Source organism: Plecotus auritus (assembly GCF_963455305.1).
Source record: "Plecotus auritus genome assembly, chromosome: 9".
Classification (NCBI taxonomy): domain Eukaryota; kingdom Metazoa; phylum Chordata; class Mammalia; order Chiroptera; family Vespertilionidae; genus Plecotus; species Plecotus auritus.
Genome location: NC_137783.1, coordinates 28,233,754 through 28,256,550, shown reverse-complemented (window position 1 = coordinate 28,256,550; position 22,797 = coordinate 28,233,754). Strand labels below are relative to the sequence as shown.

The window sequence follows — 22,797 nt, the reverse complement described above, 5'->3', positions numbered from 1 at the left end:
GCTGGCAGGCCCACATCACAACCACATCAGTTCCACACTTCACATAGTCTCACTTCAAATCCAATGGAGAAGGGATCAGGTCCTCCTGTTTCCAGCAAAAGTCACAAAGTTTACTCCTATTGAATGTGGTGTGCTAGTTGCCTTAACCAAGTGGAGTTTTCTGTCCTCCTCCTCATCCTCCCACCTACATATACACAAAAGCCCTGGGATTGGTGTCAATGCTCCTGTGATGGTCGATCTGACTAGGCCACAGGACCCAAATACTTGGTTCTAGTTTGGATGTTTTTGTGAAGGTATTTATTTTCTTTTTGGATGGGATTAATAATTAAATAAGAGCTCCTCTGAGAGAGGGGGAATTCAGCCAACAGACTGACTTTGGACTCAAACTGCAGCTCCTTCCTGGGTCTCCAGCCTACCAGCCTACCTTGGAGTTTGGGACTTGCCAGGTTCCACACTCACATAAGCCAGTTTTTGAAAATACATCTGTCTATATAAGCATAACAGATACTTCTCTATCTCTATCTATTCTAATGACCCTGTTTTTCTGAAACTAACTACTACAAAGAGTTAAAAAGAGGGAAGAGGGTCAATTTTCCCAAAGGCAACTTGGAAGTGCTGTTACCAGGAAGAAGGGGAAAAGATCTGGAAAAGCAGTCATAGATGCTCATCACAGTTGGGAATTCACAAAGTCAGCTTATTGCTGTGGGTGGCAATTTGGTTGACAAAAATTTTTTTAACATTAGGTCCATGGAGAGAAGGAACAAACTTGGTGGTGAAAAGGTATTGAAGGTTTTCTTCCCTCGGCTTTTTACATATTTCGATACATGTTTAAGTGCTATTCAGAATGATGTGTTCAATGGCCAGGGTATCTTTAGAATAGAAACGGGCTTTAACTTATGTGGCATGTTTTGAGTACAATCAGGATGGTTGGGTCCAAAATATCTCCCACATCTGGATTAAAAAATTGTATTTTTTGCTCCTGAAGGATTGGAGGTCTTAGGAATGTATTATTAAAATAAAAATGACCTTTGCCCTGGCTAGGTGGCTCCATTGTTTGGAATGTCATCCTGTACACCAAAAAAAAAAAAAAAAGGTTGTGGGTTTGATTCCCAGCCAGGGCACATACCTAGCTTGTGAGTTTAATCCCTGGTACATACATTGATATTTCTCTCTCTCCCTCTCCCTTCCTCTCTGAAATAAAAAATACAATAAATAAATAAATAAATAAATAAATAAAGTAAAAATGGCCTTTAAAGATGTCCAAACTCTTTTTCCCAGAACACCAGCATCCATGAAGTGACCATTCAATAGGTCCTCTTCAAAGGACTCCACAAACAAGACAAGGAAGTTTTGGGGAAAATTCATATCATAGCCCCCTCTTAGATATTCGCGATGCATATTAGCATTTTAAGAGCTCTGAGAATTTTTGGATTAAGAGGCCCCTTTAAATTAAATTAACCCCAAATTGTCTAAAATCATTTGACCATGAAACATTTCCCCCCACAAAGCACCTGTTGAACTTGGGGGAATTATGTGTGGAAGAGGGGGGTGGTTAGAAAGGGGAGGGCCTCAGGAGCAAGAATATCAAAGTTTAACTTTGGGCTCTGCTGTTTATCAACTATCCAACTTTGCCAATGCTGCTTCAACTCTTTTGGCTACAATTCTTTATTTGTAAAGTAAGTTTGCTCATCTCACTGGGCTAAAATGAGAAGCACTTTTGAAACTTTCTGGTTCATAATTCACTCTAAAGAGATGTTGATTTTGTCAATTGTCTTCTCTCTTTTCTCTCTTCCCTTCCTTCCTTCTTATAAATTTTTTCATTTCAATGAACTTTTTATTTTATAAAACTTTAGATTTACAGGAAAGTTGCAGAGATAACACGCCATCAGCCCTAGCCCCCTTCCCTTCCTTTTGTGTGTATTCTGTGCTGGGAACTGTAGGCACAGGACTGGCACAGCCAGGGTCTCCTGCAGCTCTCACTAACCTCCCTGGAAGGCTAGGCAGAGACAAGCACACCAACACCTACAAGACTGGTCGTAAGTGCAGCTCAAAACACAAGTCATGTCCTGGCTGGTGTGGCTCAGTGGATGGATTGTGGCCTTGCGGACTGAAGGGTCCTGGGTTCCATTTCAGTCAAGGGCACATGCCTGGGTTGCAGGCTTGATTCCCAGTAGGGGGCGTGCAGGAGGCAGCCGATCAATGATTCTCTCTCGTCATTGATGTTTCCATCTCTCCCTCTCCCTTCCTCTTTGAAATCAATCAAAATATATTTAAACACACACACACACACACACAAAACAAACCACAAGTCATCATACACACTTCCCCTCCTGTAAAATTCTTGCAAACTACCTAAACAGTCAGATCTACTTTTCCAAAATAACTTTGAGAGGTGCTAACCAGAGCACCAAAGAATTACCTGCCCCCCCCCCTTTTTTTAAGAAAATCGACCAGGAAATGAGTAATAAAGGAGGGGAGGGGAAGTTATTGTGAACCTTAAATACAGCCGGAGCTGGGGGATTTGTCAGGAGTAGTAAGTAAACTTTGTTTTCTCTTGAGAAATAAAAGCTAAGGCGTCTCCCGCCCCTTGCAGAATCCCCACAGCACAACGCCTGGATCTTCTCGGCGGATCACCGTCACTGCACACACTAGTCAGGACTCCTGCGATCCCCCCCTCCTCTCACAGCTGAGCGAGGACCCGGTGTTCTCAGCAACCAGCCACGGCTCCTGGCCCCGCACAGGACTCGTGCCTTCAGAGCTCCCAGCCAGAGCTCCAGGCCTGCCCAACCTTCCCAGTTAGAACTACTAAGGAGTTCCCATAGGACAGCAACTCGGGGTCCTCATCTGAGCGGGACAAGGCGGGCCACTGCGGAAATGCCCCAGAATGGGGAATGCCCATTTGTGCAATAAACCTCACTCTTTCTCCACCCCCCGCTCTGCGTTCCCCCTCCCCGCCAGGCCAGGAGCTGAATAGTTCGCTCTCCCCAGCCAGGAGTTCCCCGCAGGGCTTCCTCCCCTCCCCTCCCCCTGGCCCGGGAGGGAGGGGGCGCATTTCCTTTGGTCGCTTCAGGGAGCACCGCGCACAGGTGCTCCGAGACACTCTGGAGCGAGAAGTAGGGAGCTGTGAGTCACCCCGCCCGAGTGCTGGGCCCCGGGAGAGGCCGGGCGGGGCTGTCATTTCTCCCCCGGAGCTGACCCGCGCTGCCGGGACTCGAGAAGCTCTCTCACTTCGGCGGATCGCTCCCCAGCGATGCCCCGGATCGGGGTTCTCCTGCTCCTGGTGAGTCCTCCCTGCCAGGGTGGGGCCGGCGCTGCAGCGCGGGGTGGCAGCCGCGCCCCGGGACGGCGATCCACAGCGTCCCCGGGGCTGCTAGGACTTTCGCTCCGGGTGTTCTAGGGGAAACTCTGTGCGCCGCGCCGGGACCTGGGAGGTCTGGGGGTCGCTGGAGGGACAGCCGGGCGGGAGAGACGAGGGGCGTCTTCCGAACAAGTCCTTACGAGTCCAGCCGCAGGTCCGCTCCGGGGCGGCGGGAGTGCGCGCCCGGAGGTGGCGGAACGCGGGCTGGAACTGACATCGCCCGTTTCCCGCCATTAGGGAATAAGCCCGAGGCAGCGGTTGCACCTGAGGCTTTCGGCAGCACCGTTTCTTTTTTGCAAAAGTGAACTCGGCGCTGCTGGCGTCTTGTTTACTCTCTTGTCGCAGAAAAAGAAACTGTTTTTGTTTGCTTCCGGAAATCCCTCTCCTTAAGACTGCAAGTCACTGTCTCAGTGTTTGTTTTTTCCTTCCTGCTTTTCATTTCTTCCTTGGGATCTTTCTTAGCGTGCACTCCCACGCGAGTTTGAACTCGGGGCTGGAGGGGATGTCGGCCTCAGCGCTGTGGTGCCGGCTCCCACAGCTCACGCGCCCTGGCGCCTGCACGTGGCCTAAGAAGCCCACCTCTTTTGGAGTCCCTTTCTCAGAAATGCCAGCTCTACGGTGGCTAATAGAATAATCGTGGCCTCAGCAGGCTCATTTGAGTCTCAAAGCCTCTGAAAGCCAATGGGGTCTTATTTTATTGGGTCCCACCGAAGTTCCAGGCACTGTGTTAGGAGTGTTAATAAACATGATCTCAATCAATTCTCACAGCAGCTGTGTAGCGAGGCGGATGTCCTCATGGCCATTTTACAGATGGCAAAATGGGGTTTAGAAAGTTTTTCAACCGAGATCACACAGCTAATAAGTGACAAGGCTGGGATTTAATTTAATTTCCCCACAAGCTGGGAGTTTGTTGATTGCACCCATTTCCAAAAAAAACAGAAGTTGAAAGAAAATAAACACAATAATGTCTGGCACCATGTTATGATGGGGGGGGGGGGGGGAATTTTCCCTGATTGGAAAAATTAATTCTCTCTGGTCCCTTCAGAAATAAGGTGCAATATTTGGGGCCTTTAGAAACTTCCTTAGAGAAAATTTAAGAATCAAAATTGAGAAACCATTTATACAATCTCAAATCACATCCTTCTTGCCCTGGCGGGTAGTTCAGTTGGTTAGAGCATTATCCTGATACACCCAGGGTGTGCGTTTGATCCCCTGAAAAGGCATATAAGAAGAATCAACCAATGAATGCATGAATAAGTGAAACAACAAATCTATGTTTCTCTCTCTCTTTTTCTCTCTCTCTTTAAAATCAATCAATAAATTTAAAAACCCACATCCTTTCTCTTCCTTATAATTAATGACTACATTATTGCAATGCTGTTTGCTTTGGAAATCCCTCCTAGTTCTAGGGACAGCAATACTAGCACATGTAGCAACGTTATCAAAGCCGGGAGCTATACTTACTTAACTTTATACTATAGCATCTTTACAAGAGGTGCATATTTAAAGCACAAAGGAAACCTTGTTTTTCTGAAAAATGCATGCACAACATTCATCTATATGCATACATTTATTTATATATTCATGTTATTATATTGTGTATAATACCATAAATTAAATATAACTTGTTTATTATACAGGGTGCTCCAAAATGTATACACACTTTAACAGCTGATAGTTCAATTTTGAAAATGAAATGTATTTTAATAAACACGGCCTTTATAATTATTCAAAGTGTATGTATACATTTTTGGGACACCCTTTATTTATATGATATGTGGCCTAGAAAATTATGACTTATTAAATACTAGAGGCCCAGTGCATGAATTTTGTGCATGGGGTGTGTGTCCCTCAGCCCAGCCTGCACCCTCTCCAATCTGGGACCCCTTGAGGGATGTCCGACTGCCCGTTTAGGCCCGATCCTACCGGGATCCCTCTCACAATCCAGGACTGCTGGCTCCCAGCTGCTCGCCTGCCTGCCTTCCTGATTGCCCCTAACTGCTTCTGCCTGCCAGCCTGATCACCCCCTAACCACTCCCCTGCCAGCCTGATTGATGCCTAACTGCTCCCCTGCCAGCCTGATTGCCCCTAACTGCCCTCCCCTGCAGGCCTGGTCACCCCTAACTGCCCTCCCCTGCAGGCTTGATCACCCCCAACTGCCCTCCCTTGCTGGCCTGATCGCCCACAACTGCCCTCTCCTGCTGGCCATCTTGTGGCAGCTATCTTGTGTCCACATGGGGGCAGCCATCTTGTGTGTTGGGGTGATGGTCAATTTGCATATAACTCTTTTGTTAGATAGGATAGAGGCCTGGTGCATGGGTGGGGGCCGGCTGGTTTGCCCTGAAGGGTGTCCCGGATCAGGGTGGGGGTTCCCTTGGGGCATGGGGCGGCCTAGGCAAGGGGACTGTGGTGGTTTGCAGGCCAGCCACACCCCCTGGCGACCCAAGTGGAGGCCCTGGTATCTGGGATTTATTTATCTTCTATAATTGAAACTCTGTAGCCTTGAGTGGAGGCCAGGGCAGGCCAGGAACTTGGTTTCCTCCATCACCGGGGAAACCCAAACCTCCTGCTTGCTCTGTGGCAGCAGCCATTTTTGTTGGGATTTATTTATCTTCTATAATTGAAACTTTGTAGTCTTGAGCGGAGGCCTGGGCCGGCCAGGGTGTGCAGGAAGCTTGGCTTCCTCCATTGCCGGAGAAACCCAAGCCTCCTGCTCGCTCTGTGGTCACAGCCATCTTGGTTGGGTTAATTTGCATACTCGCTCCTGATTGGCTGGTGGGCATGGCTTATGGGTGTAGTGGAGGTATGGTCAATTTGCATATTACTCTTTTATTAGATAGGATAATTTATAAATGCAGATGAGTAAAAAGAAAAAAAACCTGACATAACCCTGTCACCTAGATAATCGTTTACATTCTGTAGTCTGTCCTCCATTTCTCCCTTCTAAAGTGACACTTTTAAATTTAGTTACACAGAGGCCAGCCTTGCACCCACCACTTGCCTAATATCATACCTCTATTCTGAAGTTTCTTTTTTTATTGAATTTATTGGAGTGATATTGGTTAATAAAATTATGTAGGTTTTACATGTATAATTCTATAATATCTCATCTGTATATTGTATTATGTGTTTACCACTCCAAATTACCATTTATCCCCTCTTTACATTCTTCTATATCTCCCTACCTCCTTTTCCCAATAATCATCACACTGTTGTCTGTGTCTATGAGGTTGTTTGTTTTGTGTTTTTTTTTTGGTTAACCCTTTACATTTTTCACCCTAACCCCCAAACCCTTCCCCTCTGACAGCTGTCAATCTGTTCTCTGTCAATCTCTTTCTATTTTGTATGTTAGTTTATTTTGTTCATTAGAATCCACATATGAGTGAAATCATGTGGTACTTGTCTTCCTCTGACTAGTTTCTTTCTCCAGGTCTATTAATATTGTCACAACAAATAAGATTTCCTTTTAAAATAATGTTTTTATTGTTTTTAGAGGGAGAGGAAGGAAGAAGGATAGAGAGATAGAAACGTCAATGAGAGAGAATCATCAATTGGCTGCTTCCTGCATGCCCCTACTGGGAATTGAGCCCACAACCCTGGCATGTGCCCTAACCTGGAATCGAACTGGTGACCTCTTGTTTCATGGATCATCTCTCAATCACTGAGCCACACTGGCCGGGCAAGATGTCTTTTTTTTAAGGCTGAGTAGTTTTCCATTGTGTAAATGTACTACAATTTTGTTGTTGTTTTTTTAATCCACTCATTTACTGATGGGTACTTAGGCTGTTTCTAAATCTTGGCTATTGTAAATAACACTGCAATTAACATAGTAGTGTGCATATACTCTTTTGAATTACTTTTTCAGTTTTCTTCGGATATATTTCCAGAAGTGGAATTGCTGGGTCATAGGTAGTTCCATTTTTAATTTTTTGAGGTAACTCCATACTGCTTTCCACAGCGGCTACACCAGTCTGCATTCCCACCAACAGTGTACAAGGGTTCTCTTTTCTCCATATCCTCACCAACACTTGTTGTTTATTGATTTATTGATAGCCATTCTGACAGATGTGAGGTGATATCTCATTGTGATTTTAATTTGAATTTCTCTGATGATAAGTGATGTTGAACATTTTTTCATATGTCTATTGGGCATCTGTATATCTTCTTTGGAGAAGTGTCTATTTAGATCTTTTGTCCATTTTTTAATTAGGTTGTTTGTTTTTTTGGTATTGAATTATATAAGTTCTTTATAAATTTTGCATATAACACCTTATTGCATGTATCATTGGTGAATGTCCTCCCAATCAGAGGGTTGTATTTTCATTTTGTTGATGGTTTACTTTGCTGTGCAAAATATTTTAGTTTGATATAGTCCCATATGTTTATTTTTTCTTTAGTTTCACTGGCCCAAAGAGACATCAGAGAAAATATTGCTACAAGAAATTAGTGAGATTTTATTGCCTATGTTTTCTTCTAGGATATTTATAGTTTTGAGTCTTACTTTTAATCCATTTTGAGTTTATTCTTCTGTTTGGTGTAAGAAGGCAGTCTAGCTGCTTTTAAGATTCTCTCTTTGTCTTTAACCTTTGCCGTTTTTTAAATTTTAATCTTCACCCGAGGATTTTTTTTTTTTATTGCTTTTCAGAGATAGTAAAAGGGAGGAAGAGAGAGGGAGAGAGAGAGAGAAATATTGATGCGAGGGAGACACATCAACTGGTTGCCTACTGCACACACCTTGACCAGGGACAGAGAGTGAACCCACAACCACAGTAGATGCCCTTGACCAGGAATCGAACCTGCAACCCTTCGGTGCACAGGCCATGCTCCAACCACTTAGCCACACCAGCCAGGGTCAACCTTTGTCATTTTAATTATGATATGTCTTGGTGTGATCCTCTTTGGGCTCATCTCCCCCACCACCACCACCCCATCACCATTTATCCCCTCTATGCCCTCTTTCACCTCCACCTACCTCTTTGGGTTCATCTTGTTTGGGACTCTCTGCACTTCCTGGACTTGTGTGTCTTTTTTTCTTCACCAGGTTAGGGAAGTTTTTGGTCATTATTTCTTCAAATAGGTTCTCAATCCCTTGCGCTCTTCCTCATTCTGGTACCCCTATGAGGCAAATGTTATGCTTCATGTTGTCCCAAGGGTCCCTTAAACTATCCTCATTTTTTAGAATTATTCTTCCTTCTTGCTGCTCTGACTGGGTATTTTCTGCTACCTTGTCTTCCAAATCACTGATTTGATCCTCTGCTTCATCTAATCTACTGTTTATTCTTTCTAGTGTATTCTTTATTTCAGATATTGTATTCTTTATTTCTTACTGGTTATTTTTTATGCTTTCTATGTCATTTTTCATGCTGTTGAAGTTCTCACTAGGTTCTTTGAGTGTCCTTATAACCACTTTTTTGAACTCTATTTCTGGTAATTGCTTACTTCCATTTCATTTAGCTCTTTTTCTGGAGATTTCCTGTTCTTTTGTTTGGAATTTGTTTCTTTGTCTCCCCAGTTTTGCTGCCTCTTTATGTTTGTTTCTATGTATTAGATAGATCTGCTATATCTCTTAACCTTTGTATGTAGTAGGTGTCCTGGGGGACCCAGTGGCACAATCTCCTTGATCAGCTGTGTTGGGTACACCAGGAATGACTCTTGTTGGGTTATGTGGCCCCTCCTGTTGTAAATGAATCTTGATTGTTATTGCCCCATTCATGCATGAGGCCATCCCTCAGGCAGGGTGACTGTGAGGATTGACCCTGACCGCAGTGTACAAGGTGCTGTGCAGATCCTGACCACAGGAGGCAGATTACCCCTCAGCAGGGTCTGGTACCACTTTTGAAGCTAATTGGATCCTGCTCTGATGCTGTCTGAAGCTGGCCACTGGATGTGTCTGTTCTAGGGTCTTTTTGGAGGGACTCTGGTGCAGGTCAATGTCAGACACTGCCTGTGACTAGCCCTGGGCTACCTGTTTGGAGATACAAAGTGATCCACAGTTAGTGGCTGCCTCTGCTGGGTCTTGGTGTGCATGGGAAGGACTGGACCAAGCTGCACACCAAGTTGTTTTCCACCAGCACCGAACCCAATGGCAAAAGGCCCAAGGATCCCCAAGATCTGCCTCCACCTGCCTCTGCCTGCTAGCTGGCAGTTAGGCTCAGTCACAGAACCTCTGGTGGTACTCAAGTTACATGAGATACATTCTCAGTGAGTGCTCTCAGCAGATTGATACAGGTTTAAACTTGGGTCTGAGGCCACTCAGCAAATGTCCCAGGGTAGAGCAAGCCTAGCTGCCACCTGCTGGGTGCTCACACACCCTTGTGGTGTGGCAGGGTCTCAGGGAGTCACCAGTGCCAGGCCAGCAGTTTATAAACAGGTCCAAAGAGACCAATGTTTGGCCGTGTGAAGGGAGGGCCCTGCACCAGTCTGGCATGTGAGGGAAAAATGGCTCTTGTCCTGGAGCCATGCAACTCGGTGCTTCCCAGATTCTGTCAGGAGTTCACCTCAGCAGGGTGGGGACATAAGGAGTCAGGAGGATGGGGCTAGTGGATCTCCCATGAGGGAGAGGTATCTGTCAGGCTTGGGGGGTGGGGGGTAGTGGCTCCCACCCCTGAGTCACACAACTCAGTCTTGCCTGGATTCTGCCCAGACCTCAGCAGGGTGGAGCCACTAACAAGAGGTTGGATTTGCCAGGAGCCCCAAGCGTGGTGACAGCAGATTTTCCATGGTGAGGAGGCATTGCCAGTCAGGTTCATGAGAAATTAGGGGGCATGTCCCCCATCCCAAAGCCTCACAACGTAGTCACTGACACCCCCTAAGTCTGCCTACACCCCAGCCCAGGCAGCTGACTGCTCAATAAGGCGTAAGTTCCACAGGGTGGGACAACAGGGAGTCCAGGGGGTGAGGCTATTGCATTCCCCCAGGCCAGTGGTCGGCAAACTCATTAGTCAACAGAGCCAAATATCAACAGTACAGCGACTGAAATTTCTTTTGAGAGCCAAATTTTTTAAACTTAAACTTCTTCTAACGCCACTTCTTCAAAATAGACTCGCCCAGGCCATGGTATTTTGTGGAAGAGCCACACTCAAGGGGCCAAAGAGCCCCATGTGGCTCGCGAGCCGCAGTTTGCCGACCACTGCCCCAAGCTGATGCCATCTGCAGGGGAGTGCTCCACCCAAGAAAGATGAGGTCTATGGTATGGGAGAATGACTCCCCACAGGAATCCTGGTGGATGGTCCTTCAGCTCTCTCTTCAGAGTCACAAACCCCAGTCTCTCCTCAAGTGACTCTAATCCACTCCACTGGATCCCAGGGTGAGTGGCTGTGAGTGAGATTTTGTGACCCTTTAGGAGGGTACCTGTGTCTCTAGCAGACTTTCATTTCTCCCTGGTGGGCAGAATCCCCACTGATACTCATAGCCTGATGTTTTGTGGGCACCTGTTCTCAGCTCTGGTGCTCTAAGCTGGGGAGCTTGGTTTGGGGTTGAGACCCATCACTTCTCACTTTGTAGCTGAGGTATCCCTCCGGCAAAGAGGATGCTGTTTCTGAATAAATATCTTTGGGACACTAGTAATTTCCTTCTAAATAGTTCTTATCGTGGAAGTGTCAGTATTTTGAAGGAATCTCTCTGAAGGCCACGAGAATGGCAGCTGGATCACTATAGAACAAAGGTCAGTTGGAGAGAATAACTGTTTTCTAAGAAATGATCAAAAACCTGAATAAGGAAATCCCCCTCTTGAAAACCCCTTGTGAGTTAAATACCTTTTGGCAAATTATCTTGGGTTTCAAAAGTCCCTTAATGAGTCCCATGTTTTCTAATAGGTACTAAAGACTATTTACTTATGATAAAAAATAATAATAAAAGGACATAATTTCAAATTTGATCCATAAGATGAAAAGCAAGTTAACCCAAATTAGGACAGTGACTCCATCTCTTTTTTTCTTTTTAAATAGGTAAATATAGGGACATTGATCATATGATGTAAAACAAAAAGTAATTCTTAAATAAGAAGTCATTCATTATTTCACCACCTAATACAAGTGTTTTTTATTTTACTTACAGCCTCCTGGCCTTGTATACACATGTACAAATTTGCATATTTATTTAGTGCTTTTTATAGCCTGCCTCTTGTCAGTTTGTGTATTCATCAATCTTTTTCTATTTCTACATAATTTTCATATAATAATATTTATTGGATGCATTATAGAGAGGGCATTTATTAAATGACCTTATATTACTACAATTCTTATCACATTATTTTACTACTTATAATTTACTCTAAAGGAAACATTTTTTAAATGTACTTGGAGATATATGTATACACACACACATATATATGCATTTATTATTACCAAAGCCATATGTATATCTATATATGTATATGTGTGTGTGTGTGTGTATATATATATATATAATTACCTAAAAATTATTTTAGAACTATTGTAAGTACCTTACAAAAGTCTGGATCCAGTAGACTTTTTTCACATGAGTATAGATTTAGGCCTGTTAAAAAATTGGACCTACACTGCTCCCATCTGTGTTTTGTTTAGCCCATGTATTATGTATGTATTGTACTTTTTGTGCTATGTGTGTGTGTGTGCATCCATTCACAAAAGTGGGAAAAGAGCATTTAACTACCTCATAAGTTATAATCATGTCCTGGAAGACCCTGGCTTTAAAAAGAAAAAGTGTTTTTAGCTTTTTATGTTGTTGGATTCCCAACACCAAGTAAGTACAGTTTCTTTAATTCAGTCTTAAACAAGGATAAATAATTCAATCTACTTGCCTACCTTATTGTTTTTTATTTTTATTTCATTTTGATCAATTATTTGGTTAATTTTTTTTTTAAGTGAGAGCACGAGTAGTAAAGCACAAATTAGAAAGTTGATTGTTGTAAGATTGGTGACTTCATCTTCCATAAAAGGAAATGAACAAGATGTCCCCTTGATCAGAGCTCCATTCCTGATTTGGAATGACCTTTTGTACAACCATGCCACTCCCATCTATGGTATTTAGAATCAGCATTCACAGCAATATTTGACAACTAGCACATGTTCCACTAAGTGGGTATGACAGTGAATTTAGTATGAAGTTATGCATTTTGAGCAAGGAAATCTTATAAATTTGCAAATCTTACTACAAATCCAACTGGTGGAAGTACTCAGCCCAGCAAAGTGAGCAAGCCTACTGCAGGTTTTGTTAAGCTGTGGGCTGGGATAAACTTGCATATCCTATCTAATAAAAGTAATATGCAAATTGACCATACCTCTGCTATACCCACAAGCCACACCCACCAGCCAATCAGGAGCGAGTGTGCAAATTAACCCCAACCAAGATGGCTGCGGCCACAGAGAGTTCAGGAGGAAGGCTTGGGTTTTCCCGGCGATGGAGGAAGCCATGCTTTCCACACACCCTGGCCGGCCCAGGCCTCCACTCAATGCTACAAAGTTTCAATTATAGAAGATAAATAAATCCCAACAAAAATGGCAGCAGCCATGGAGCTGGAGAGAGCAGGAGGTGAGGGTTGCCCCCGGTGATGGAGGAAGCCAAGTTTCCCCAGCCCTGGCCTGTCTTGGCCTCCGCTTAAGGCTACAAAGTTTCAATTATAGAAAATAAATAAATCCCAAAAGAAATGGCTGCCTCCACGGAGTGAGCAGAAGGCTTGGCTCCGCTCCAGGCTACAAAGTTTCAATTGTAGAAGATAAATAAATCCCAGATACCAGGGCCTCTGCTTGGGTCATCGGGGGGCATGGCCAGCCTGCAAACCACCACAGGGCCCTTGCCCAGGCCGCCCCACGCCCCAAGGGAACCCCCACCCTGATCCGGATCACCCTTCAGCTGGCCCCCACCCATCCACCAGGCCTCTATCCTATCTAATAAAAGAGTAATATGCAGATTGACCATTACTCCAACACACAAGATGGCTGCCCCCATGTGGTCAAAGATCCTGCCCCCTTGTGGACACAAGATGGCCAGCAGTGGAGGGCAGTTGGGAGGGACCAGGCCTGCAAGGGAGGGCAGTTGTGTGCGATCAGACCAGCAGGGGAGGGCAGTTGGGAGGGACCAGGCCTGCAAGGGAGGGCAGCTGGGGGCAATCAAGCCTGCAGGGAAGGGCAGTTAGGGGTGACCAGGCTGGTAGAGGAAGGAAGTTGGGAGTGACCAGGCCTGCAGGGAAGGGCAGTTGGGGGGGACCCAGGCCTGCAGGCGAGGGCAGTTAGGGGTGACCAGGCCTGCAAGGGAGGGCAGTTAGGGGTGACCAGGCCTGCAGGGGAGGGCAGTTAGGGGTTACCAGGCCTGCAGGCGAGGGCAGTTAGGGGTGACCAGGCCTGCAGGGGAGGGCAGTTAGGGGTGACCAGGCCTGCAGGGGAGGGCAGTTAGGGGTTACCAGGCCTGCAGGGGAGGGCAGTTAGGGGTTACCAGGCCTGCAGGGGAGAGCAGTTAGGGGCAAACAGGCTGGCAGGGGAGCAGTTAGGCATCAATCAGGCTGGCAGGGAAGTGGTTAGGGCATGATCAGGCTGGCAGGCAGAAGCGGTTAGGGGCAATCAGGAAGGCAGGCAGGTGAGCAGTTGGGAGCCAGCAATCCTGGATTATAAGAGGGATGTCCGACTGCCTGTTTAAATGGGCAGTCGGACAGCCCTCGAGGGGTCCCAGATTGGAGAGGGTGCAGGCTGGCCTGAGAGACACCCCCCCCCCCCCCCCGTGTATGAATTTCGTGCACCGGGCCTCTAGTTTACAATAAACTCCATTGGATTCATTAACAACAGGTTGTCCTTTCGTTAAAACTTGCAGCATTATAGATTTACTCCCCTCTGTGTTCTGGGAGGCTATAAAAATATAAGATGTGAGAAAGATCAATATTGATTTCTGAGGGCAAAGATCTTAGAGGTGGTAGGGGAGGGGAGAGAGAGAGAGAGAGAAAGATGGAGAATGAATTTAGAACAAGTAGGTTAAATTGCTTGCCCCAGCTGAAAATTGAGCTTTGGCTTCTAGCCATCCTCACAAAAGGTTTCTAGATCCTAGTACCATAGACTGTTTTTTTCATGTAAGTGTCTGTATGGATTTAGGCCTAATTTCAAAAGTTGGGCCTACTCTGCCCCAGACTGTTTTATTTAGACTGCATGGTATTAACACACAGGATATGTATGTATGTGTATGGAGGCCAGACATCTGCAGTCAAGCTGTATATATTTTTAATATTAGTTGCCACCATTTAAATGTTGGAGGATTTTGGTTTCTCTTAGAAAGAAGATGTGGGCCCACATGCCACGTGGCCCTCACTCTTCTAAACCAAATGGCGGCCCCTTTAGACAAGCCCTTCCTACTCATTCTTTTCTGCTCCACCTGAATGTTTTACTCTTTCTGTGCTCCCACTGTGGCTCCTCTGGGTATGAGGACTCTAGGGCTCTAGTTTAGGATTTTATAGCCCTTCCTTTATCCTTTTTTTCCACCAAAGATGACCTGTTTTATTCAGGCTTATTTTTAGAAGGGTCATGATTTCTCCATGAAAAGTCAAATTCTGATTTGCAAGTACAGAAAACTTGCAAATGTTGTTAATCTATAAAGCTCTTACGTCCTCACATGTAAGTGTAACTTACCTTTATTTTACTTCCCTTTTAAAAAAAATATTTTTTATTGATTTCAGAGAGGAAGGGAGAGAGAGAGAGAGAAAGAAACATCAATGATGAGAGAGAACCATCTATCAGCTGCTTCCTGCACGCCCCACACCAGGGACCAACCCAGGCATATGCTGTGACCTGGAATCAAACAGTAAACTTCTGGTTCATAGGTTGACGCTCAACCACTGAGGCACCCCGGTCACCCAGAGCCCAGTTGTTCTCCACTGTGGTGAATATCACAATAACTGGGCTGCTTGTTGAAGATAATCACAAGGAGAGCCTCATTCTCAGAGATCCTGAATCTTTGAGTCTGTAGTGGGACCTAAGCACTTTTTTTTTAAGCATCACTACTTGATTCTGATGTCCATCAGGGTTTTGAGAACTATTTTTCAAATGCTAGCACTAAACTCGAAATCTAATCCCAGACGGGACTTTCTAGGTTCCTCATTTAATTTTATGTATTACTTGATTGGTCAAGGGTCTAACCTGCCTCAACTATCTCTCTCCTGGTCTTCCCAGAAACTGATCTTAAGGAAGAAAGAAGATATTATTAGGATAAGATTACCTTGTATTTTTACTTACATGTGTTTTTTTAAAGAATGAATAGAATCTTCACTTGCCTTTTTATGTAGAAAATTTTATCTTATCTGTTTTTATGACAGTTTTTCAATAATGTACCTACCTCAAAAGTCATTACTATTTCCTTATTTTTTACACAAATATGTTAGAGGTGCATTATATAATTGGAAATAGTGAACTATTCATGGTATCTTTAGAATTTCTTTTTCTGCTACTGTTGATAAGTAACTAAAAGTCTAGAAAGCAAGTCAGAATTAACCAGCTGAGCTTCATGTATTTTTCCATTTGTGCTCTCAGCAGCAGAGGACAATGATATGTCAACCCACCTAGTGGGGCCTGGAAGGCTGGGAAGAAGCGGTTCAGGTTCCTATCAGCCCCTGATGATACCAGTTCCAAAAGCCATCTGAAATCTTTTGTTTAGCTCAGTGTTAGTGCAAGATGAGAACTGCTTGTGCTTAGCTATGAGGAGTCCGAAGTGATTGTGTACCATGACATCCTTCAGGTTCAGAATCTGAGGGAATCAAGAGGCTGTGTTTATTTCCTAGGGCTGCATTACAAAGAAAGTACCACAGACTGGTGGCTTAAACAGCAGACATTCATTTTCTCACAGTTCTGGAGGCCAGACATCTGCAGTCAAGCTGTTGTCCGGGTTGGATCCTTCCAAAGGTCATGAAGAAAGGCCCTGTTGCAAGCCTCTCTCCATGGCTTATGAATGCCCTTCTCCCTGTCTTCACAACTTCTTCCCTTTGTGTCTGTGACCAAATTTCCTCTTCTTTCTTATAGGGACCCTAGTCCCTATGAGTTAGGGCATACTCTACAGACCTCATTTTTAACTTAATTATCTCTTTAAAGACTTTATCTCTAAATATGGTGATACCTTGGGGTACTGGGGTTAGGACTTCAACCTAAGAATTTAGAGGTGAGGGAGATACGATTCAGCCCGTAAGAGTCCTGACTCTCTTGAGTTAGCAATATGCTGTGGACCAATCTCTACACGAGCTTGGGGCACAGCTTCCTCTATCAAATGAGGGGCTTGAATTGGGTCATCTCTAAAACTCTTTCTGCTCTAAAATGGTAGATAAAATGGTAGATAAAGTGAAATACCGAACTTCAGGTTATATGACTAAGATCTTAGGAATTAGCTAGAGACTGCTGGTGTCAACACTTTAAAAAAAAAATCTCACTTTCTCTTTTTACCATCCTCACAAGTAACCCATTGCCTTCTGTTACCTCTTAGCTGAATTTTGAAAGACTTTGCATAGTAGGTAGAGGGGGACTCTTTTCCCTGAACCCCATCATCCACCTACTCTCATCAATCTGTTTGAAGTTCCCCACGAGGAGTTAAAATGTCCACTTTCAACTTGAGATATCTAACTTTTAAGTCACGTTATTAACATGCATTTTTAAATGACTAAGAATTTTATTTTATTACTAGATGCCCGGTGCACGAATTCGTGCACAGGTGGGGTCCCTTGGGGTGGCATCCGGGGATCAGGCCCCAGGCTCCCAGCCCCCAGCCTCACAGCACTGCAGGCCCGCCTGGCACCCCGCCGTGGCCTGGTGCCGCCCCCTTACCTGCTCCATCATCCCACCTGTGGGGCGATCAGTCGGGGGCCCCCTGCCAGGCTCCCTCAGTGCCTGGGAGCCGGGTGGTAGCCCCACCCCCCACCACTGCTGCTGGTTGCCGTCTGTGGGGCTATTGGTGGGGCGATCGGGCCCCCGCTCGCACCCGCCTTGGCCTGGCGCTGCCCACTCATCTGCTCTGCCATCCCACCACGGTCCTGCTCTCATTGGGGCCCACTGGGGCTTGAAGCACCTCCACTGCTGCCTGCTGCCAGTACCACATCGCCAATGCCTGCCATGTTCCGTGCAGCCCCCTGGTGGTCAGCACAAGTCATAGCAAGTGGTCGAACTCCCAGTCGAACAATTTGCATATTAGGCTTTTATTATATAGGATACTGGATAATAACACTAGTTTAAGGAAATATATCCAATTAAAGGTGAATGGTTAGGATGTTGGATTTAGTAAAATTATAGGACTACTATTGAAACCTAGAACAGCAAAAGATAGAAAATTTATATGAAGGATTAGGTGCAAATAATTCAAAGATTTAGAATATTTTTCACCTTCCAAATACTAAGCTGTTATTATAGATTCACCACTGTTATTATCCAGATTGTCTACTCTTATTGAAAAAGAATAGCACAAATGATAAATCAAAGATCTTTAGGTTTAACACAATCCTGCTACCTCTACAGTTGTCCCTTTTTATTTTATTTTTTATTATACAACTAACACATGTCCAGTATAGAAAAAACAGATGAGTTAAGCAAAACACACACACACACAACAACCACAACCACAACAACTCACTCATAGTCTTAGCAACTAGAAATAAGCACTCAACATTTTGTTGTGTTAAAATAATTTTCTGCTGAAACATTTCTTTATTCTTGAAATGTTCCCTCTGTTCCCCCTTCTTTCTATTTTTTTAATCCCTGACCTCCCAGCACTGAACCCTCTGGATGACCACTATATTCCCTGGTGAACACAGCATCTTCCTGCAGGATCTGAACACAGTGATCTGGCGCGTAGTAGGTACTCAACAAAGTATTTGCTTAATTATTAGTTGATTAATGGAGTAGCTAGTATTATTATTCCCAGCAGAATATACAACTGAGTTTTCTCTGATTTTTAATCTTCGTTATGACAGAGATTTAAAATTATTTCAATTCCTCCATTTCCCCCCATTTGTTCAATACTTGCTTTAGTTTATTCACATTTCAGAGTTTGATTTAACCTATTTTCTCACCTTTTCAAAAGATTTTCTGATAAAAATTTTTTGAGCATTCAGCTCATTTAGTTCTTTGTGGGTTTCCTGCCTTGTCACAGTCACAATGCTTCAGCCTCTGCCTGGAAAGTTTGGGTTACATCTTTGCATACTGCAATCTTGAGTTAATGCAAAAACTTTTAAAAAATACAAGCTATATGGAGCACTGCTTACATATCATCATGCAGCAATCACAACATACTCTTCAAACCCAGCTTTCTTTTTCATTCTTGACATAATTTTTTGATGCTGAACTAAATAAGAAATGTTTCCAGAAATTCAACTCTGGGAAGCAGGTGTGAGCAAATATGAGGTGAGGTTGGTATCTGTGCTTCATGGCCAGGGAATCTGTGTCTCTTCAGTGCTCTACTTCAGGTTGCTCATTGCTCCAATTCTGAATGTACTTTGCACAATAGATTTTGATTTCCAATCAAGAACTTCGAAGCTAAAACAAAATTAATTAGAAAGTTTCTTTTAGACAGCTCCAGAAAGCTGAGTATATGCAGTTTTCCAGAAATAGCACTAATGCAACACTCCATAAATAATAAAATGTGCTGTGTCCCTGAGCACTTGATCATTTAAACCAAGGATTGGGGGCCTGGTCATAAGATAGTCTCATGAATATTAGATAAAATTAGCGTACTAGGAGGGATAGGGTCCTCTAGTGCGCTTGCGCACACACACACACACACAATTGGGTATCAGCTCTGGATGCTTTCATGTGCTGACAATGTCTGGAATGTTAAATGGTTAGTATATTTAACTCCAGGCTATCACATAGAACAATGAGGTAATAATGGAATAAGGATCTTGAAAATTTGAATGATTTCATGTGAAAGCCCCTCCCATTAAACGTTTGGTATGCTTTCTATCGCATCATTATTTTCTAGAGTGCCCAATTCAATTGCTATTTATTAGCTGTAAATTCTCTGATCTAGAAGAAGAACTGATATTAACAGGATGGCAGGATGACCGATAGAGAAAGTAAGAAGTAGGGAACTGTCCTCCTGAAAAGATAAATTGACGCTAATAAATTTTTTTATTCAAAGCTGTATGAAGAGATCATAGATTCAAATGTGTTCTAAAAAGTAAGAGTCATGCAAATATTAAGGGTAAAACATCCCCAAATTAAAACCTATTATATATCACATGCTCATGTGCAAATCTGCTTCTGGAAACTAAACATTCACTTTTTATTACAATCAATGTTTTTAGTCCTAGATCCTGGCTCAAGAAATGTCTGTTGGATTGAAGACTCAGTAGCTTGATAGTAAAGACAGCATATTCAGGCATAATTCCTCTGATCTGTGTCTTAGTTGTTCCCTACATAGAGTTGTTTTTATATAGAAAGTAAGCTGCATTCTATGGTAAGTTCACCTCCTCTTGGGTGGAAGGGAAACAACACTGTAATAGGCGTTAGGAGACTTAGACAAGTCCTAGCTCTTTATCTTGTGCTAATGAGTGACCTTGAACAAGTCAGATATTTTCTTGCTATTTTGGTGTTCTTTTCCCTCTTGGAAGACTAGATATTAGTAATGCATTTTTATTTTTATTTTTATTTTTTTTTTACTTTTTATTTTTATTTATTTATTTTTATTGTTTGAAGTATTACAAATAGTAGTACATATGTCTCCTTTTTTTTCCCCCCATTTTTTCCTCTCCCCCCCCCCCCGGCCTCTCTTACCCCCCAGTACATGCCTTTACCTGCCCCCCCCCCCCCCCGCCCGCCCTCCAGTGTCTTGTATCCATTGGTTATGCTTCTGTGCATGCGTACAAGTCCTTCGGTTGATCTCTTACAGCCCCGCCCCCCCAACCTCCCCTGCCTTCCGCTGTAGTTTGACAGTCTGTTTAATGCTTCTTTGCCTCTGTATCTATTTTTCCCCCCATTTCTGTAATGCATTTTTAAATACATTCATCTCAGGAGGAAAAGTGGACAGCCACATCTTCATTCTTCCTTCTTTGGAGGCCCCATGGTATCCTGTGACCTGAAGGGGATACAGGCTTTGGTGACCACAGGGGGAAGGGCTGAAATGGAAGAGGTAGGGATTCCTGTGGCAGTGATTTATCTGGGTAGAACATTTAGTTCTCATGACTCAGAAGATATCAGTATTATTGCTATATCATAAAATACAAAAAAATGTATATGCCATGAAAACTATGAAAAATGACCATGAGAAAAAAAAATCCCCAGAACTAATAATTTAAATTTTTTGATGCTTGGCAATAGAATGTACATTTTCCACATAAGATGAGAGATTATTTGAATTCATGTTTAGAGAAATAAAAATAAATACTAGGAAATGCGGGGGGGGGGGGGACAACTGGACATTACCCCCAAGTGTTTCCAAACATTTTTTTAATCCTCACCTGAGAATATGTTTCTTGATTTTAGAGAGAGAGAGGAAGTGGGGGAGGAGAAGAGGGAGAAACATCAATGTGAGAAACATCGATTAGTTGCCTCCCATATGCACCCTGACTGGGGATCGAACCTGCAACCTTTTTGGTGTATAGGATGATGCTCCAACCAGCTGAGCCACGTGGCCAGGGCCTAAATGTTTTTCTAGGAACTCTAGTCTATAACAGATAAATTTGACACAGCATCATTTAGACGGATGGACTTTTATCTCCAGAAGACAAGAACCAAAAATAGATTAAAAATTGGTTCTCTATTAAGTGATTCCTTTTTTTCTGAACAAAGGTGAAGAAAACTCTGTTAGATTTGTTGTATGATTTGATAACCAGAAGGATTCATCAAAACTGTTGATTCTATGACTATGTATAAAAAGGGAAGAAATAGCCCTAGCCGGTGTGGCTCAGTGGATAGAGCATCAGCCTGTGGACTGAAGGGCCTTAGGTTCGATTCTGGCCAAGGGCACATGCCTAGGTTGCGGGCTTGATCCCCAATAGGGGGTGTGCAGGAGGTGGCTAATCAATGATTCTCTCTCATCATTGATGTTTCTATCTCTCTATCCCTCTCCCTTCCTCTCTGAAATCAATAAATATATGTTTTATAAAAAAGGGGGAAAAAATAGAACATGCTATAAGCTAAGTGCCAGGCTTGGAAGAAAGTATCACTTTTTACCTTCACAATAACCCTTAACCCTTCAAGACAGGAAGTACAGATCAGGAAATTGAGGACCAGTGAGGTTATAAAACTTCCCTAAAGTCACATGTTGGTGGCAGAGCTGGGATTCAAACAGGAGTCATTTTGAAATCTCTTGGTTTTTCCTACTCCACTATGCTGCCCTTCAGGGGAACTTTATAATAATAGTAGCAAGAATAATTAACAGTAATACTGCTTATTGACCATTTATTTATTACTATACGCCCAGTGCACAAAATTCGTGCCTAAACGGGCAGTCGGACATCCCTCTCACAATCCAGGACTGCTGGCTCCCAACTGCTCTCCTGCCTGCCTTCCTGATTGTCCCTAACCGCTTCTGCCTGCCAGCCTGATCACCCCCTAACCACTCCCCTGCCAGCCTGATTGATGCCTAACTGCTCCCCTGCCAGCCTGTTTGCCCCTAACTGCCCTTCCCTGCCGGCCTGGTCACCCCTAACTGTCCTACCCTGCAGGCCTGGTCATCCCTAACTGCCCTCGCCTGCAGGCCTGGTCCCCCCAACTGCCCTTCCCTGCAGGCCCAGTCACCCCCAACTTCCCTCCTCTGCCAGTCTGGTCACCCTTAACTGCCCTTCCCTGCAGGCTTGATCGCCCCCAACTGCCCTCCCTTGCAGGCCTGGTCCCTCCCAGCTGCCCTCCCCTGCTGGCCTGATCGCCCACAACTGTGCTCCCTTGCAGGCCTGGTCCCTCCCAGCTGCCCTCCCCTGCTGGCCATCTTGTGGTGGCCATCTTGTGTCCACATGGGGGCAGGATCTTTGACCACATGAAGGCAGCCATCTTGTGTGTTGGTCAATCTGCATATTACTCTTTTATTAGATAGGATAGAGACCTGGTGCATGGGTGGGGGCCGGCTGGTTTGCCCTAAAGGGTGCCCCAGATCAGGGTGGGGGTTCCCTTGGGGCGTGGGGTGGCCCGGGTGAGGGCCCTGTGGTGGTTTGCAGACCAGCCACACACCCCGGCGACCCAAGCGGAGGCTCTGGTATCTGGGATTTATTTATCTTCTATAATTGAAACTTTGTAGCCTAGAGCAGAGCCAAGCCTTCTGCTCACTCCGTGGAGGCAGCCATTTCTTTTGGGATTTATTTATTTTCTATAATTGAAACTTTGTAGCCTTAAGCGGAGGCCAAGACAGGCCAGGGCTGGGGAAACTTGGCTTCCTCCATCGCCGGGGCCACCCTAGCCTCCTGCTCTCTCCAGCTCCATGGCTGCCACCGTTTTTGTTGGGATTTATTTATCTTCTATAATTGAAACTTTGTAGCCTGGAGTGGAGGCCTGGGCCGGCCAGGGTGTGCAGAAAGT

At 44.4% G+C, this 22,797-nt stretch overlaps 1 protein-coding gene across 3 annotated transcripts in view; it reads left to right on the top strand.

The window, feature by feature from the left end:
• The first annotated feature begins 2,956 nt into the window (after positions 1-2,956).
• Positions 2,957-22,797, top strand: part of FAS (Fas cell surface death receptor) — a 35,153-nt gene continuing 15,312 nt past the window's right edge. For all 3 annotated transcript variants that reach the window (XM_080687792.1, XM_080687791.1, XM_080687790.1), the window contains exon 1: positions 2,957-3,280. In XM_080687792.1, the coding sequence (XP_080543918.1) occupies positions 3,251-3,280 (30 nt within the window). In that variant the 5' untranslated portion in view covers positions 2,957-3,250. The remainder of the gene's footprint in view (positions 3,281-22,797) is intronic.